Source organism: Hippocampus bargibanti, linkage group LG13 (assembly GCF_051943395.1).
Source record: "Hippocampus bargibanti isolate YZ-2025 linkage group LG13, ASM5194339v1, whole genome shotgun sequence".
Classification (NCBI taxonomy): Eukaryota; Metazoa; Chordata; class Actinopteri; order Syngnathiformes; family Syngnathidae; genus Hippocampus; species Hippocampus bargibanti.
Genome location: NC_142746.1, coordinates 10,755,973 through 10,775,446, shown reverse-complemented (window position 1 = coordinate 10,775,446; position 19,474 = coordinate 10,755,973). Strand labels below are relative to the sequence as shown.

The 19,474-nt window shown below is 40.6% G+C and overlaps 1 protein-coding gene across 4 annotated transcripts in view; it reads right to left on the bottom strand.

The window, feature by feature from the left end:
- Positions 1-19,474, bottom strand: part of zmiz1a (zinc finger, MIZ-type containing 1a) — a 137,654-nt gene that overhangs the window by 14,908 nt on the left and 103,272 nt on the right. For 2 of the 4 annotated variants that reach the window (XM_089011794.1, XM_089011795.1), the window contains exons 6-7: positions 15,980-16,085; positions 3,328-3,363 (exon numbers count right to left, since the gene is read on the bottom strand). In XM_089011794.1, coding sequence (XP_088867920.1) covers positions 3,328-3,363; positions 15,980-16,085 — 142 coding nt within the window. Of the gene's footprint in view, positions 1-3,327; positions 3,364-7,716; positions 8,102-15,979; positions 16,086-19,474 lie in introns of those variants that run through there. The other 2 variants (XM_089011797.1, XM_089011796.1) reach the window with 2 other exon arrangements.

Sequence of the window (19,474 nt, the reverse complement as noted above, 5' to 3'; positions counted from 1 at the left end):
CGACTGTGCAGAAGTCCTATGCAGATGTTTTCATAATCTCACATAACTACCATATTTTTAATGTGCGTCTTATAGTCCAGTGCGCCTTTTTATATGGAAAAAGTTCATTGGAGGTGCGCCTTATACTCCGATACGTCTTATACACCAGAAAATACGGTAAATAGAATGTCACTTAGTAGAGCCGAGATCTTCCGGAAGGCAAATTGATGGTTTGTGATTGAGGAAGTTACTGCTTATAGAAATTGGTCCAAAATAAATATTGTACAATTCACAAGGATACAGTACACTACATACGATACATGAATGCTAAATGAGAATAAAAAAAGTACTGTAGATACAATTTAAGATCAAAATATGACTTTACATATAACTTTACATTGAAAACATTGATTTTTTTTTCATGTACATGTTGTATAATACACATGTTACAAATATTCAACTGTATTTATAGAGCACTTTTCAATGTATGAATAAAGAAAAAAAATATGTTAGCATTGTGTCAATTTGTCATCATTGCCTCTCTCCCTCTCTTTCTTTCACTTTCACTTTGTCAGGGGTGAATTTCTGTATTAACTTTAAATTTCACTATTTGTGTCAGTGTTTAAAATAAGCAAAAGTGTGCAATAGCCAAAAGGGGGAAAAAACAAACACAAAAAAAGGGCAGAGAGAAAGCCCCAGTGGGCGGAGAGCGCCAAGCCTTCTCATTTAGGAGGAATGATTCTACCCTGCTATTACGCGGCGCTTATCTCTCCACTAAATCACCCCCTCTGCACTTGGCCGCTGACTCAAGCTAGTAACCCGCCATTTTGACTTAAACGTCAGCTGTAAACCAATCGCTGCTGTCGCTCCGGCTAAGAGAAGAGCGGTGGTGACTCACGACCCCCCACCCCTTAATTGCCGCAAACAACGAAAGCCACAAGTCGTTCATAACGGCGATTGGTGTTTGCCGTGGGGCAACATCCATATTTAGTGAGTGGGGTTAGCGCAGCGTGTGGCCTTGTCTCCCCCTCCCAGTTGGTGGTGTTAAAAGCCCCGCCGACACCTTTGCCTCATACGATATGTGACATTGACACCTACATTCCAACAAATAAGATTTTGCTTCGGGAAAATGGTGGCTTGATTTTTATTCACGAATGAAAAAAATAAATAATGAGCTGACATAATAGTGTTTTTTTTTGTCCGCAATTCACGCCAGGATAAAAAAAATACACTTTTAAGAACAGTTACTTGAGATGTGAATTTCCATCTCAGCTCTTGATTAAAATGAAACAACAAGCAAGCATGGATCGAAGAGGGGAGCTTTTAGCAATTGGTAGTTGAAAAATAGTACTTATGTCAGAAATATATTGGTGAATAGGTTAGTGCCGTGGTTCCCAACCCCGGGGCTGCAGACGAGTACCAGTCTCTGGGCCGCACTGAAAGAATAAATAACTTACAATATCATTTTCTTCATTTCATTTAAAGATGTTTTACTTTGAAAAAATTTACGGATTCCAATTTGAATCCGACTACAGTATGTAACACTTCATAGGTTACTGTTAAACTGACACACCGGACCTCGAAAAATTAGTCAAAAACAAAAGGAAAAAGTCCAGTAGAAAAGGAGCCTCCAATTTAAATGAATAATTCTGAATGACATCAGCAGTACTATATTTAATAACTGACGTATAGCCAGTCCAAAACGGCAAGAACAGTGACTGACAATAAGAATGCCTATAGGGTGAGGCTAAAGGACTTCAAACAGAAACAAAAGCAACGGAGTGGCAGAAGAATATATCATGACCGAGGAAATGCCTTTTGCGCAATCATAACAGGAAGCACTTATCGCTGGCTCGCAATTGGTGGCTTATGCTCAAGTTCACAGACTCCAGTGATGTATTTGAACACGTGGCTGATTCACTTGAACATGAAAAGCACAGTAGGGAAATAAACCCTGCTTTGGGTCACTAAGGCCTTTAAAGACAATGAACCTACATGTCCTACATCAATTGTGCGCATATGCAATTTAAAGGCAAAGCCGCGCTAGAAAAATCCAAAATCTGCCACATGAGACCCATATATTAAAGGCCAAGAGCTGAGAAGGCTTCTTTATCTTGATCCACCAGAGAAATGCATAACTAGTCCAAGTGCCAGGCGGTATTCAAGCTGACCTTATATTTATCTTCCCCATCTTCACCATTTTGTTTCTTTCTATTCATGCTGTTAGTATTTGCATTCATCATTTTTTGAGCATTGCCTGTATCTATACCCCAGGTGTCAAAGTCAAGGCCTGGGGGCCAAATCCGACCCACCACATCATTTTATTAGGTCCGCAAAAGCAAATCAAGCATGTCAAGTGCCATAATGCTTGCTAAAAACTGAACCAAAAGTTCAAATTGTCATATGTAAACCACAATAGCAGTCATTATTTGACTTCAGATTAGAAAACCACTTATCCATTAATTTGTTGTGTGTTCTGTCTGTAATATGTTCAGGAGATGAAACATTCTCTTCGAGAGAAAAACCAGAACTACAACGTGGCCCATGGCAAAAAATGAGTTTGATCCCCCTGATCTAAACAAAATAAAATGGCCATAGATTGAATGTGCCCCACTCTTTACGCCAGGGCAGCGGTGCTTCTGCCCGCACATTGCCGCAATTGACACTATTTTCCAGTGCACTGGTGATGAGCTTTGATAACAAAAACACGAACAAGTGCATGCGTCTCTATTGTATTTGTGCAGATATAAACACAGACAAAAGAGTAAAAAGACTACATGGAAAATGTGCAGCAACAAACAAAGCAGTCCTGAAAGACAATGTGTGGGATGATGAACGGAAACATCCGTAAAAAAAACACTGGCAGGTAAATCTACACCATGTGGGCGCTAAATATTATGCAAAATGGAGGGATAATAAAATCCCGTGGATAAGGGGGAGTCATGCTTTTTGCGGGAATGTGATGGAAGCCATTTCAGCAGTGATGCCCCCACCCTCATCCTGCTCCGCCTCCTCTCTGTTCAGCCATCAAATTGAACAGCTGACAGAAACCAGGCTTGGAATGAAACAACTAACACCTTTTAAATACTTGGTAAGATGTCCAGTCCCCCCCACCCAAAAAAATGCATTTTACAGCACTGGTAGGACCGTAGAAGTGAATTTCATCCGTGACCTCTGGCAGGACAACAGACATGAGCGCACAGAGGGGGGGAAGAGGATGGATGGAGGGATGCTAGACAGAGAACAGGTGGCAATGGAGGGAGTGGGCGGACCCCCTCCCCACCAGGGTATGTATGTTTATGTCACAAGGCAAGAGATACTGCAGCCAGGAAGAGAAAGCAGCTCTACCTGAGTCAGTCTGACATCTCCTGCAGGTGCTGGTTTCTGTGGGGTTCAAATTGCACATTTTAAAAGGGGCAGAGGGACACACATCAGCATGAACACAGTGCAAAGTTGATGCCCTTTTTGGCACTGCGCGGTATCTCGCCTTGGTTTGGGGCGGCGGGCGAAGGATCAGTTCGAAGAAATGAAAGTGGAAGTCTTAATTTTCCTTCTTGCTAAACGGGTGGCGACAACATTTATTCCAAAACGGAGACGAAGGCCAGTATGAAGACGGATACAGGCAGCAAGGTGGAGATTATGGAGTATTATACTGCAGTGTCCAAAGGCAAGGCCAAGCAGCAGGCGAGGCAAATATTAGCATGAATGTTGACTCATGTGCTGCCATTCCCGAATTTATTCTGGAATTAGAAAAGTGTGAATTATTTGCCTAATTTGTTAAGGTTTTGGTTTTTCTTTCGGGGGTGCCGATAAAGCGCTGGTCAGACCTTTTGCAATGTTTTTTCCATTCCACGAGGGGGCAGCATTTGCCTTTTGTCCATGTTGCCACTTTGTTACAGCTTTAGCTGTAACAAAGCACCAGAGAAATCAATATGTATGTATTGTATTTTGTACAGCCGCCCCAATTTATTGTATTTTGTATGTAATTGTAATTTCAATATGTAATTTCAATATGTAATTTCAAGCTCAGATAACCCCAGACCCATATAACTTAGGAATTAACTCCTTTTTTTCTGATAAAAAAAGAGAGTGTCAGGTTTCTTAAGCTGCATTGAACGTCGATGTAGTCCTAAAACTCAATATTCCGTGGGTCCTGTCTGTGATTTCAATGAAAATGACAAAAACCCTGGCACTGGAGTGAACACATTTTCGCACATGGTCATGGACATTCGCAGTAAATGAGTTACTTTGTGACAATTCCATTTGTTTCAGTGTCATGTCTCATGTGGATTCTAATAAAGATTCTATGTGGGAAGAGACAAAGGAAAAAGGGGCTGCTGCAGCAAAGTAGAGACTGTGAAGCATGTACACCAATGAACCTAGCTAGCAACATGCTAAGCTAACACATATCGAGTCTTGCCATCTCTAGCAGTATATGATGTGTTGCATGTGGTAAAGATTACGCAAGTAATAAATACATACATACATACACACACCCACGCACGCACACAAATAAATAAATAAATAAATAACGAGTGGGGTTTCTGTAGTGAAGTGGGGACTTTGCTATATATTACTCAAACTTTCAGAAATGCCATAATATAGAATGTCAACAGGCAAAACTAGCATGAGTGTGTGTTTTATTGGGGCATTTTCCAGCGGTATATACCACCTTCCATGTGTTAAGGAAACTTTTTTTAATTACAGAAGAGACTAAGGTTGGTTAAAAAAATGGTCTGCTATGGTAAAGTGTGGACTGTGCAGTATTATACCTCATCGTCCTGCGATGAAGGAAAAGCAATAAGCCGAGCTCACATACAAGTGTGTGTTTGCATTTACCGTTTCCAGCAATGTATGCCATGTTTCCATGTGGTCAAGGGACAAATTGTTTTCCTGAGAAGACTGAGTGCAGCGAGAAAACTGATGATTGTGCTCAAATGGAGAATGTTGAATACAGTTATATGCTCTGAAGCATCCACAGGAAAGACGTAAAATAACATTAGAATTTGATCGAATTCAAGGTGCATATTTTCACAAGTTAGCAATAGCATGGCGAAAAAGAATCTGATCAAGCCATATGCTGTATAAAAAGCAAGCAGCAGCGGTTTTGTGACAGTGTCATTTGACACCATAAACATATTATCTTAGACTATCGTGTCTTTATGTTACCCCACGTGGAAATATTTACATGGGAAACAAGCACAATTTATTAGACACTTACTTCATTTTAGTTCATGCTTCCTTACTCAAGAGTTCCAGAAGGAAGCATGTAAGTCAGTTGTTCTTAAGCTTTTTAGAGGCACCAAACCCAAAAGCTAAGATGCACACTCACGAACCACTTATATGGGACAAATAAATGTATGTGTTTTTTTAAACCATTTTGAGATACAAAAATAAATAAAAACATTTTTAAAGAGGAAAAAACAAAATAACATTTCAAGAGATTTTTGTTTGTACGACGTACTATCAAAACGGTCACACACCACAAGCAAGGGGCCGGGACCTTCTGAAACTGGCCCCTTCCGGGTTCAATATGAAGTAGTTTTTGGACACTTTATGTCATTTTTATTGGTGTTTTGCATTTGACTAAAAATATCATACTGTGTGTAATGGGTATTTTAGATGCTATAAAACGTTTTTCTGATGTCAGTTAGGAAACAAAAAAGTGATGTTGGTTGCCCTTTAACTGCGAGGCAGATGTGCGAAAACCAAAACACTGTGACGCCTCACAAGACCACGGTGGACACGAAAGGGTGGAATCCGATTCTTACATACAAAACTGAACGTCAAGCAAGTAAATACCAAGACACGCCGGGAGAGAGAAGCACCTCACAGGAGGACTGAAAGAAAAGCTCCTATCGGCCATGAACAGCAGCCCCTTGCCCTCACTACAATAAATATCACATGCGTAAGCAGACATGTGACTTATCTCCATGACCACCACACAGTTGTTCTTTTAAGGGAATCAAAAGGGGTCAGAAAAAAAAGTGCAATTACATCAGACCGTGATTAAAGCGAGATGACATTCCTGCGCTATTACAGTGAAGACAGGAGGGGGAAAGAGGAAGAAATTATGCATCGTAGCCTGGAGGCAATGACAATTCCATCCTCACAGCCATCAATACTTGACATTGGTTTGTCTGGGTACTAGTCACCAACTCAATCTGTGCATTGTCAAACTGAGCTCCTTTCCTTCAGGTGGGAGGACGGCCCCGAGGACGGCCGGCTGAGGCAATGATTCACAAGTAAAAGCCGCAACAAAACAACATCAAGCCGCACAAGTTCACCGTCAAAATGTCACCAGTGAGTCAGGAGGTCACCCCGAGTGTCTTCAAACAGGAAGTGCCGCAGGGCATACCCGCCCTCGGCTGTAAGCGGCGCCATGAAATAGTTGCCGACACGGTTCAGTGCGGGCGGGACTGTGTTATTGTTTGCTAATGAACTTGTCCACTTTAAGGTTAAACGCTGATTGAATGACCCGCGGGAGCTTTTATTGGCTGGTCGCCCTTTCGTGCTCTTCTGCTTGAAGAGAGACATTTTGGAATGATCATGACATCAATCACATACGCACCAACAAAATCTAAAACAATACTTTTGGGGGCAAACAAATGACTTACAAGCCAATGCTACAAGGGTATACAGCTTTAAGAATGGGCATGTTGAAGAAAGTGAAGTCCGGAAATGGCACAATAACAATGACAAATTAAAAGAAAAACGGAATTCATTGCATGCACTCAAAGTACAGGTGTTGAATAAAAATGGTTAAAACTACTGCAACAAGTTGATTAAACATTTAATTCAGGAATTATTTCTCTTACCGTTAGAGGGAGCACAAGCATTGTGCTTCGTAATCGTACCATACCACAAGGGGATTACAAAAAAACATGTTCATGTAAAAAAATGTAAAACACAATTGTGAACAAAATTGCTTATAAAAATATAAAAGTACTGGAAACGACATCCTTAAGTTTAGTGTAAGAGTCAAAATACTTCCATTTCGTCTTCAAACATCTGAGAGAATTGTCTTTTACTTTATTACGCAATATGCAACACACACTAACTAAAACTAAAAAAAAATAGCAAAATGAAGTATTTTTGAAAAAAAAAGACTTATAAAACCCAAGAAACTCACTTTAAAAATGAACTGACTATAGTTTGGGGGAAAAAACATTTTTGAAAAATTGGGAAAAATCCAAAATGATTGGAACTTTGTCTCACATCGAAACTCACCACATTGCACCACAAAAAAAATCTTTTTTTTTTCATCATATGATTAGCATATAGGATACACGATTGGTTTTAAGTCGGGTGATTGATATATTTTTACGCTCTTCAGCATGTTCGCTTATAGACTAAACACCAATAAAAACGATGCATTAAACAATAAGTTCAATGCATCTTTTTCTATTTTTAGTTTTTTCAAGTCCAAATGACAGAATAAGTGCCAAATTTCAACAAGTCCGCTCTATCACTTCGGAGATGAAAAATAAACCTGGATGCTTTCTTGAACATGTCCACAGAGAAGTACGACCCCCGAGGCGTGATGTAGGTCGACCTGTGGTCAGCTGATCCATTCTGATCCCGCTCTTCATAATAATGACTCATTTACAAGAATGCCGACACACTACACTGCCAGTCTAATAAAAAAGCTCCATGGAGAAAAAAGGTAGGTATGACCACAGTGAATTTATTTTTAAGCTTGCTCCATGCACAACAAGACGCACTTAACTTACTTACCTCGATGTGAACGCAACTCGTGCACATGTCATCCCATTAAGGTCGCCGCGCAACGTGTTTCCTGTTGAAACTCCCTCAGCTTTGGCCACTTTCTGCACCTTATCACTCTATTTCATGACTTCCTTTTCGGCGCCCAACCTCTTACTTTTTTTTAGCCAACTCTCCTCTCCTGCTCTCTGATCCGTCTGTTTCCCTTGTCCAATGTCTGCACAATGCACATCAATTATTCAGAGGCAGTCTCCCGGTTTCTCCAGGCTTATCCAATCAGAGCAGGGGGCTCTGCGCTAATGGGCTCCTGCTGTACCTGCTACCGGCTCCAGAGCGCTGGAGACAGGAGGTGGAGCGGAGGGTGGGCGGCTTGTAGGATAGACCGGTGAGGAGGGGGCTGGAGATGTAGACGAGAAAGGATGAGAGTCAGTGATAAAGACGGCAAGCAGTGGCAAAGTGGAGCGGAGATGGGCAGGACAAGATATCATGGAGCTTTTCACCCTTTCTGTCTTGACATGACGCCTCGGAGAAAAAGCACCTGCATAAATACATCATCTGACAGATGTACTTGCAGCAATGGGCGGAGCTTAACGTGTTGCTCAATCAAAAGACAGGCAACTAGTCAGGTCGCACACGCCGGGGATTCTGATCTAACGGTGACAGGTCTTCCTCCATCGCGATGTCACCTCGTGACTAATACGACAAAAGATTAGAGCAAAAACATCAACCTTGCGAGTTGAATCAGAGTTCAACCTCGCTTGCCCTGAAAGTCAACTCTGTGTAGCGATGACTCGCCTAAGGATGATTGAGGGGGGGTGGGGGATTGCTGCCCAACCTGTCACCACTATCACGCCTCAACCGAAGTGGAGGGATGCTTGCCACAGTGAGAGTGCCTGACACTCGGTCATCGATATCTCACGCAGACCTGAACAAAGGGCGCCATTGTTAGATGGCAATTTTACTTGAAGAGGGTGTGCCGAAAAGCCCCTGACGGATGGTGGCTGGGGGGGGACAAGGGTTGGAGGCAAAGGTGGCTTAGTCCTGAGGTGCGGGTGCCAGATCAGTCAACCCCTGAACAAAAGAGGGATTGAAATCATTTGCTCATCCGGTTTTGACAAGACGGTGTCCTGCATGCGCAATGCGGTGCCTTTTCGCCAGGTTCAACGTCTCGAGGTAATGCAAAACCAATTAGACGGCGACTGATCGAGGACCCTCGGAGCCAAGGGGGCCGGAAGAGCAGCTAATGAGTGTTTAGTCCACAAAACTCAACACTGAACTTCTAAGGTAGTTTGCCGTTGCGGGCGGATTTCATCATCTAAAGTAAAGCTGGTGTCACAGGAGAGGCCGGTGAGCTAAAAATAAAGATGTTAATAATTAAGTGCACCGGCTCTTACCCTCAGTAGTAATTAAATATAAAAAGTCTGTCATCTTGATTGGGTCCGTATGAAAGAATGGACCACATTTCATTGAGTTCTCCGGAGCTATGACCCAAAATCTGTCGTTAAAAAAAAAGAAGAACATTGGTTTTCTGCCATTTATGTGACCTTCCGGATTGATGAAAATGTGGGAATAGGATGGCCAGACAAGTGGTTAAATCAGCCATCCTGCTACAAAGGATGACTTTATGCAACTGATCAAGATCTAAGAATGATGAGGCCAAACTGTTTGTTTTTTAAATATTTTTGGGAGAAAACAAGTCAAATATATCCTGAGACTCAAGTGACATATCATGAAGGATGCAGGCAATATTTCAGTCTTGATCAAACGAGCTCTTCATGAGGTAGATTATGACAGTGAAACTAAGAAATGATTACTCATGAGCACCTTGAAGCAGTAATTCATGCCTTTGTCACATCTCGACTCGATTGCTGTCATGTGCTTTACTTTGGAGTCAGCTAATCCTCCTTGAAGCGTCTCCAGCTGGTCCAGAATATTGCTGCTCACCTTTCAACTGGTACTTGTAAGCGGGAGCACATAATTCCTACTCTGCCATCCTTTCACTGGCTCCCTATATATTTTAAAGTTCTTCAAATCTTTAAATGGCCTCGCTCCTCCTTACCTCTCTGAGCTCATCCACCTCTACACACCTTCTCGGCTCCTCAGGTCTGCTGACCCGACAATATTAGATGTGCCAAAAATGAAACGGAGGCTCAGTGGGGATTCAGCCTTTTCCGTTGATGGTCCCAATCTCTGGAATGACTTGCCACTGAACATTCGGCAAGCCCCCTCGCTGCGCATCTCTAAACCCGTCTCAAAACTCACTTGTACTCTTTGGCATTCGACTAAGCATCATTCCGACTTGATCTTGATTTCACTCCATGGTGTTTCTACGAATTTTGTCTGCTTTATTTCCTGTATATGAAACCTGTCCATGTTAAGCACTTTGTTGCAGCTCCAGCTGTTGTTAAAGCGCTATATAAATCAATATGTAATGTATCGTATTATATTTAGGACAAATTAATACTTTTGAAATTGATCAAGTCAATTATCCATTCATCTATTATCCATCCATCCGTTTTCCAGACCGTCTAATCCTCATTAGGGTCGCGGGGTGTGCTGCAACCTATCCACTAACCACTCGACTACCGGGCCGCCCAAGTCAATTGTGATATTTTCAATTATTGTTCAATTGAGTGCAAACAAGGTAACACAATCATTGTCAAATATCACCGTTGTTTATTATAAATGACATTTTGAAATTTCGGTACAGGTTTGAGTAAGTTGACACTGATGATTTGTTTTCGAGGACCATGTAAAATGACCTGGTGAGACGCAACTGGGCCCGCTCCTCGGGTTTGACACCACTGATTTAGAATCTTGAAATGACCGCCGTATATAAACAGGGATGAACAAGTCACATCAATTTCTGATTAGATTTTACCAGTTCGTGATGTGATTCGAATGTCTGAAGAAAATTAGACCTATGGTTGCTTTGCAGTTTGAACGCGGATAATTTTAAGGCATTTTGACATTCAATTTGACTTTGTAGGTTCTAAATAGTGTCCAATCACTCCTGTTCATTCATGTTTAAAATGTATCTGTATGTTTTGCTATTTTTATGAAAAACAAAACGATCTGATTCTGACTCGGGGTGTAGAGCATGATACCTAAAACAGACAAGTAAGGGAAATCTGTTCATTGTCTTCCGCCCACTTCCTGCTGAATTATGGCAGTGATGGCGCGGGTGGACCACTTTTATTATTGTGTGCGTGTGTGTGTATGGGCAAGTGTTTTCCACAGCCGCACCCTGAAAGTTTTCAGTCACTGTTGACACAGCTTGAACACTTGTTTACCTCGCTGGCCTGGGCTAAGGGCTCACCAAGAAGTCCAAAAGAACGACTTGGCGGTCTCTGTGAGATGCGATCAACGGCTACGTCTTGTGAATTTCTCAGAGTATCATTTTGACTTTGAGCCATGGACATGCCACAGCCTGCCTTGGACTTAAACATTAAACGTTGCTATCATTCCATGAACAGCTGCCGTTAATCCTCAGCATGCCAATTCATGTCCCAAACTACAAATACACTGAAATAAATACAGATCACCCCCCGCTCACTTCCAAAAAAGAAACTGTAATAGCAGTCATTTGAGCTAATATTTTTTGTTTATTTTTACGTTTAACACAAAGAATTCAAGTATAACACACAGCAATGTTTTTTTGCCTATTCATCTCACCTAAAGATATTTTGCAGTTATTGTCCATTGGCACTTGACACGAGGGAGTACTTGTATTCATACTTTGGGGCATGGAGGCAAGCGGCAACAGGAGTGACAGCCCATCTGGTCCACCAATACTGCAAGCCGGTAATTATGAATGAGGGAGCTGTCATGAGATTTTTTTTAAGTGATGTAACTGGAACCATTGGATAGAACACGTCTAGCTAATTAGCTTTATTGTGACCGGTGCCCTTTGGATGGTTGCTACGAAGGCGCGGAAGGCAACAGTAAGAGCCTTGACAGATTATGAAGCTAATCTGATTTGTTGCCTGAACTTCTCAGATAAATCTGTTGGGGTCGTGGATGTTTGCTAAATAGCGGAGCAGTGACCATGTCGTCAAGTTTCAGTTTTTGAGAAAATCAGTAATTTGGAAGATCATTTGTTTAATTTTAAATGGCATGGCATCTAAAAAAGAAAACACATTTAAAATTGAAAAAAAGATGATAGCTGCACATGTGCTAACATTAAAGCTACTTGTTAATAGCTCTAATGCAATCTGACCTAACGGCAGATACAGAAAATCTGTTCATGGGATTATGGATTAGAACAATGAGCTCATCCCACAGACCACCAGACCATCAGGAGTGCGGAGTCGCTTCACTCTGGTGGTGCGCGAGTGTATTTATGGACATTGTATTTGTATATTCGCGCCAGTAGGAAATGGGGGTGACAGTTATTACTGTAGAAGAATAATCTCCGTCGATCTCTCATGGCTCCTTAAAGGACAACCGACGTCTCCGGACAAATTGTGTTCATAATTTGTAAAATGTCTTCAAATGACTTCTACTGAGCATATTTTACAGAGATTCCACCGCATATAGCTATGCTTTATGTTTTAAGACTTGCGCTGAATATTCCGGAAGTCTTGTTTTTGAGTTGGTGACGAGTCCGTACGTTACGTCACTGAAGGAACGTCCCTGACCGAAAAAAGTACACATTGTAGCAGTCCTTCCATCACGTCAATGCATTTTGCTGTACTTTGGTCTGAAAACGTCATGTAGGACGAAAAAGAGGCATAAGAGGGCGACAAGGCTCCATGTAATGAATTAATCAGCCTGTGGAAACGGGCTGATTATGTCATTTTTATTGGTGTTTTGCATTTGACTAAAAATATCATACTGCGTGTTTTGGGTATTTTAGATGCTATAAAATATTTTTCTGAGTTAGGAAACAAAAAAAGTGACGTCGGTTGTCCTTTAACTCACTGGCTATAAAATTTGTTCCCAAAATAAGGTGAACACAGACAAAGATTTCCTGATCAATTCAATATGAGAGTAGATGGAAGATTATGTGTATTTGTGCTATTGAAATATCAAGGTTAGACTATACTCTACTGTTTTTTTAATTCACATTGATTCACAAAACGACATTTTTTTTCTAGTGGTGTCAGTTACCAATGCTAATCCTAGCCCACATGCTCCGATGCTATCTGAATGCTCTTTACGCATTTCTACGATGCAACAGAAACTACTATTCTTTGTTTGTTTTGTGTGTTTGTGTCACGGTAAATGAAAGACTGAATTGTGTTGTGGCTAACTACAACAAAAACAGACATCTTCAGATCTTTCTTAAATATTCTTGTGACATTTTAGAAGTTTGGTTAATGTCACTTGTGATCTCTCATTATTTTAAAGAACAAAACGGTGTCAGGAACTGAGGCCCTGTTGCATATATTAATCGACATTTTAGGGGACCTGGAACAGATTAAAGAAATGAAATATACTGTTGCATATATTAATCGACATTTTACAGCCACTATGCCTCAGTGTTATTGTGCAACCGTGTTGAACTTCTTTTCTTTTCATATAGACCAAAAAAGGTATTGATAAGCTTGACTGCTCTTCAATCATACATTTAAATGCCCGGAACACACACGCGCACACACATATATACAGTGAGACCTCAATTTACAAACACCTTAACTTACGAACTTTTCGTCTTACAAACGTCAAATTTATGAAAATTAAACCTTATAATAAGCACTATTTTCCTAATACACACCCACCACGGCTGGCGGAGTGATCTTCGGCGGAAGCACGCGACCGAACAGCACCAACAGTCCTTATGGAAGGTGACTCTCCTTCCATAAACCATCAACGACCCTCAAAAAGGTAAATCAAACTTTATTTTACAGCACAGTTTATTTCTTTAATTACAGTCCTCATGCAATTCCCTTTGACCTTCGACCTCCAACGCCATTCCATCAAGCCATAAATGACCATCACAAATGTAAATAAAGTGATTTTTTTTCCCCAATGAATGGTGTAGACAAATAGGATGAGGGGAAAATCAATTGCACAGGTGGTTTTATTTATGGCCCAAGTATATTGTCATAAACATGACCACAAAGCTGGTGTAACTGACCCAATTTAAAACGTTGAATTGGAGATTCAGCTACAGTGCTGCTCATGTGAAATGAAGTGGGGAAAAAATTATATCATGTATAATTTTTTAGGAGTTGTAATTTTCAATATGTGGCTTTTTGGTTTAATTAAAAAGATGAAAAAAATTGTGGTCTTTTCGGGGACCTGGATCAGATTAATGGCCCTTGAATTCGATGGGGTGCAGAGCTTTCAGCTGCTCTGCTCCCAAATTCTGGAACTCACTTCCACCCAACATCCGTAATATTGACTCCCTTTCTACTTTCAAATCCCACCTCAAAACCCACCTGTTTAAACTTGCTTTCATGGTTTAGTTTAATCGGCTATTTTATTATTCAGCATTTTATTCATGGGTTTATGTATTGTTGTTTTTATTGTAAAGTGTCCTTGGGTGTTCAGAAAGGCGCTTGTGAATTAAATGTATTATTATTATTATTATTATTATTATTATTATTATTATTATTATTATTATTATTATTATTATTTTACTTTGAGCTTGGTCCTGTAAAGAATTAAACTCGATTCATTGTATCAAGTACTTTGGAGCCTTGATAAGTTTTTACATGTGCAAATATTAATGGTGTTCTCAACTTCCTCGTTAAAGTGATGCTCTGCGAGAAAGCAACAGTGTGATTGATTCTCTTAAGAGTCTTGCTCCCTTTCGCCCTTTCCCTGAGGGGCCACGTTCAGAGCAGCATCAGACTTCCTTCGCCCCCTCTCGGATGTCACATTTGCATTCCCATGTCGCCACAGAGGCTAGCCCGCGATTTGTGCCGAGGTTGCACGTTTACACCCAAGTCGTAAAAAAATGTGATCATAGGACACATAGGGCAGTAAAAGTCAACATTTTGTAAGTTTTCTTTTTGTACAGTGTAGTTACACTGTGCGTCGCCCAGTCTATTCCTTCGGACATGCTTGTAATGGAAGGAAGATATTCAGTGAGTAAGATGTGCCTTGACTCACATGTGAGCCTGCATCATCCCCACCCAAGGTAATTAGACTCCAGCTTCCCATTTACCCGCCGTGCATTAACGGGCCATCCTTCCTGAAAACGTTGCGCTCTCTTCTATTAGATCGCAAGAGACCCGAGGACGAGTCTCTGGCCGTCAGACAGCCGGCCCGAGCCATGCCTGCACAACAATTACATTATCCCAGACTGAGAGAAACAAGACGATCGATATGGTGCACTGACGTCTGGCCACCCACTTAAGTAGCTTAGCGGTGCAGCTGAAAAACGACTTTTGCCAAATATGATGGAGACGGTTGGTGTAAACGTGTTCACGCAAATTGAACATCGGATATGTAATTATATGGGAAAACAATGACTTGCCCAGTAATCTTTCACAAGATTTTTTTTTGTACAAGATTGCTCACTCAGATAATCTTTCCTATGATAATTTAGGTGGCCATAACTATCATATTGATAACTACATATATCTATCTACCTACTTAGAGAACCCAAGCTTGAAGGAGACGCTGCCTAGATGGTGTGGTTAAACAATTAAAACAAGTACGTATCCGTATTTTCCACATTATAAGGCAATTCGGAGTAGAAGGACCAACTTTAATTAATGGCACAACTGCTTTCATATTATATAGAAGGCTATGTATTCCAAAGCGCACTAAACAGAAGCTACAATATTGGCTGTAGTTGCTTTCTGCACCCACTGGATGGAATTACGCCTACGTGAATATGATACAATACAGCTTTATTTCAATACCTTTCATGATCGCTGCACTCCACAGATCCATGCATATCTCTCTCTCTCTCTCTCTCTCTCTCTCTCTCTCTCTCTCTCTCTCTCTCTCTCTCTCTCTCTCTCTCTCTCTCTCTCTCTCTATATATATATATATATATATATATATATATATATATATATATATATATACAGTATAAGGTTTCAGATTATAAAACACTTGACTTTTGAGAAAGGTGAATGCTTTTCTGTATTCCTTATCGTGCAGAAATTACGGTGTATACACATATTAACCAATATAAATGGAAAGTAAATGGCTGCCCGTTCAGGCAGATAAATAAATAGAAAATGGCTGACTGGAATTACTTTAGTCCTGTGGTTCACTTGTGTCTATTATGGTAATTTCAAGGGCTTCAATATGTTGTGTCACATTAGACAACATTCTCTTTGTGTTTTTTGTCCACGTATGAGGATCTTACCGGCAGATTTAGGAGTGAATTTGTCCCTGTTGGCTGCACACACTGCCAGCAACCGATATCCAAGGTCCAGGTCAAAGCCTTGCTGGGCTGCCACGCGACTCACCACCTAAAATAAAGCAACAAGAACACATTGTATTGTATTAATAATAATAATACTTTTCATTCATAAGCGCCTTTCAAAACTCTCAAGGTCACTTTAGAGTCGCAAGATCAGAGCCACATGCGCCAGCATTCACTCAACCCAGAAATAACTCAAATAGATAGAAAGCTAGCCAGCTTGCTAACAGATAGCTAATAGATAGCCCGCTAGACAGTTAGCTAACTAGATAGATAGCCATATAGCTAATAAATAGACAGCTACATAGCCAGCTAGCCAGTCAGCTAGCTAATAGATAGCAAATGGATAGCAAATAGATAGCCAGCTAGGTAGACAGCTAATAGATAGCAAATGGATAGCGAATAGATAGCTAGCTAGGCAGCTAGCTAGATAGCAAATGGATAGCAATAGGATAGCAATAGTATTGTATTGTATTATATTGTATTGTAATGTATTTGTTTATTTATTTATTTATTTATCTATTTATTTTTTTATTTTTTTATTTATTCAGTATTGTCTGCGATGCAAGCGAAGGCAAGTTGCTCACCAGCTCCCAATTGTGAGAGTGAAACCTTACTCATCTTTATAGATAGAGATTTTTTTTTAAGTCTTTATTTTTTTAAACATGTCATCTATAGTTCAGTACACTTTGTCCTCTACAACTTCAAAAAGGGAAAAAAGGGAGGTGACACATTTTTACACGAAGCAGCAGAATGACAGGCCTGAATCTAAGTGCTGCTGAGTGATGGTAATGAAGAGGTAAATCTTTTCAACTGGAAACGCCTTTGCTTTTATCTACCACATGACAACTTTGCCCTGCTAAAACTTGACCTCCAAACACACTTTGCCGCTCATTACGAGGTCAGCTAGGGTGGCATTCATATGTCATAGAAAAATTGGGATTCTTTTGAAGCATTGACAGCATTAATGGAGGCTACATCCACACAGCCATCATTTCTCAAGAGCTCGACATTCAGGATGGCAGGTGAGTCGGAACCTATCTCAGCTTACTTTGAACGAGAGAAACGTGGTACATCTTCAATCATTCAAGTCAAGTCAACTTTGTTGTCAAATCTCGCCCTATGCGCAACATGCAGCACAGATGACATTTCTTTCCTCTCAACCACAGTGCAACCACAAGAGAGAGAGGAGCCGCTGCGGCTACCCGTGGCACCATCAACAGAACAGTTAACATAAAATGACAAAATAACACAAAACACATAAGTTAGTCATGAAAAAAAGAAAATAGAATTTGTGACTAATATGGGTGGGATTGTGTGTGAGGTTTGGAAAGTTTCTCTGACACAAAAAACATAAATAAATGTGACTTGACCATGACCATTCATTTCCATAACTTGATGCATGTTCATTCAAAGCATTTTGTAAGCAATCTATAAATGCTTCAAAGCAAAAGTGTGTTCCACATCAAACTTTTAAACTCAAAGCGATAACCTACCTGGTATGCTCAACAACACACAGGCAATGCGCGTAATAAACCTATCCTGTCAAAATTCAGACCTTTTAAACCACAGCGGTATAATAACCGCTTCCCTTCATACTTTTTTTGGGTCACAAGGTGGCTAACATGCACAGGATAGTTTCTGTGCAACCGCTAAACAAGCTGCCATTGGGCCAAATGAAGTATGGCTGTGCTTTGGGCTCGCATGGCGAATGCCATGTGACCAAACTGGGAAAAAAACGGTAAGTCATCGATTCCAGTCAACAGAATTCTGATAATGAATGAAAATAGGAGGGTGAATCTGCTTCATTATTCTGCCACAAATGCAATAATTACAATCTGACATATTGGAATAGTTTGTTTGCAGTAGTGGAGATACATATTTTGTTGACCTGACTTCCATTTTAACTCATTTACTTTCATTAACAAATTTATTCGGGAAATGAAAATATGACGTAGAGCGCCATTCCCGAATTTGTTCGGGTTTTGTTATTTGATGCCTGGGTGCCGATAAAGCGCTGGCCATGGCCTCTTGCAAAGTTTCTTCTTTTCCACAAAGGGGAAGCATTTCCCCTTTTCCGATGTTAGCACTTTGTTCAGCTCTTGTTAAAGTGCTATATAAATACAATCTGTATGTATTGCTTTGTATTTTGAACAGCCACCATCATTTCAAGGTCATATAACTGCAGACCCATATAATTTAGGAATTAACTCTTTTCTGATGAAAGAAGAGAGTCTAAGGTTTATAATGCAGCATTGAATGTTTATGTAGTCCTTAAACTCAATATTCTGTGGGTCCTGGATTTCGAGTGACAATGACAAAAACCCTGGCACTGCACTGGACACTTTTTGCACGTGTCTGTCAGTGAATTAGTTAATTTTCTTCTCTTTTCTCTTTTCAAGTATTATTCTGATTCACATTATCGTATTTTCCACAGCATAGGGCGCTTCGGAGTATAAGCCGCGTATTCAATGAATGGCCTATTTTAAAACTGTTCATATACATGTAGGGCACACCGCATTATAACCTGCATGAAATATAAGATACATTAGCAACTGTGGTGACGTGATGCATCCACTAGATAGAGATATGCTAAAGGGAATACAATACAATGCAATGCAGTTTGATCCGTAGTGATCTTTCATAACCAATGCAGCAATAACAAATCACTTTCAAAAACATATACTAAAATAAATACTACATCTACCAAATCAGAATGTTGATGGATGGATGCCGCGCATTGGATTATATCGCACAATGCCGGGATTTTGAGAAAATTGAATGCTTCTAGGTGCGCCTTATCGAGCGGAAAATACGGTATTTCCGCTAGAAATACTTTGGGAGTTTATGACTCCCTGAAACGGTTTCAACGTATATTCGAAAACAACCAGGTGGCAAAAATGAAAAAAAAAAAAAGATGTTTCCAAGCAATGAGTGTGTTGAAACAAAAAACAAACATACACACAGACACCATCGAGGGACAAAGGAAAGTGCAGTGTATCTGTAACAGCTGTCATGTCATCCTTTATTGGTTCCGTTGCCGAAGCTCCACCAGGGAATGACCTCCTTCACATGCCAGAGGCAACAGGCGTCTCCGTGCATGCGTGCCGTTTCATTTAGCTGCAGCAAATCCCATCGGTCGAATATCACACACGGTGGTATTAATATTCCAAAGCTTGGACACTTGCGAGCAAGACGATGACGTCACAAACACGAGTAAAATCCCAGGAAGAATGCATTGGCCGCCCGTTGTAATTCTCTCGATAAGGAGCTGTTTGCTCTCCGAGTCTAATGAAGCAATTTAGCAGATAGACGGGGGAGGGGGGGCGCCCTGCTGAGTGCTTGGCTGCATTGTATGGCTCTTTATCAGACTGTAAGAGGCTTTTATTGTGATTTACACATTAATGAGCCTTTATCTGTTTGCTCACGCTACCACTT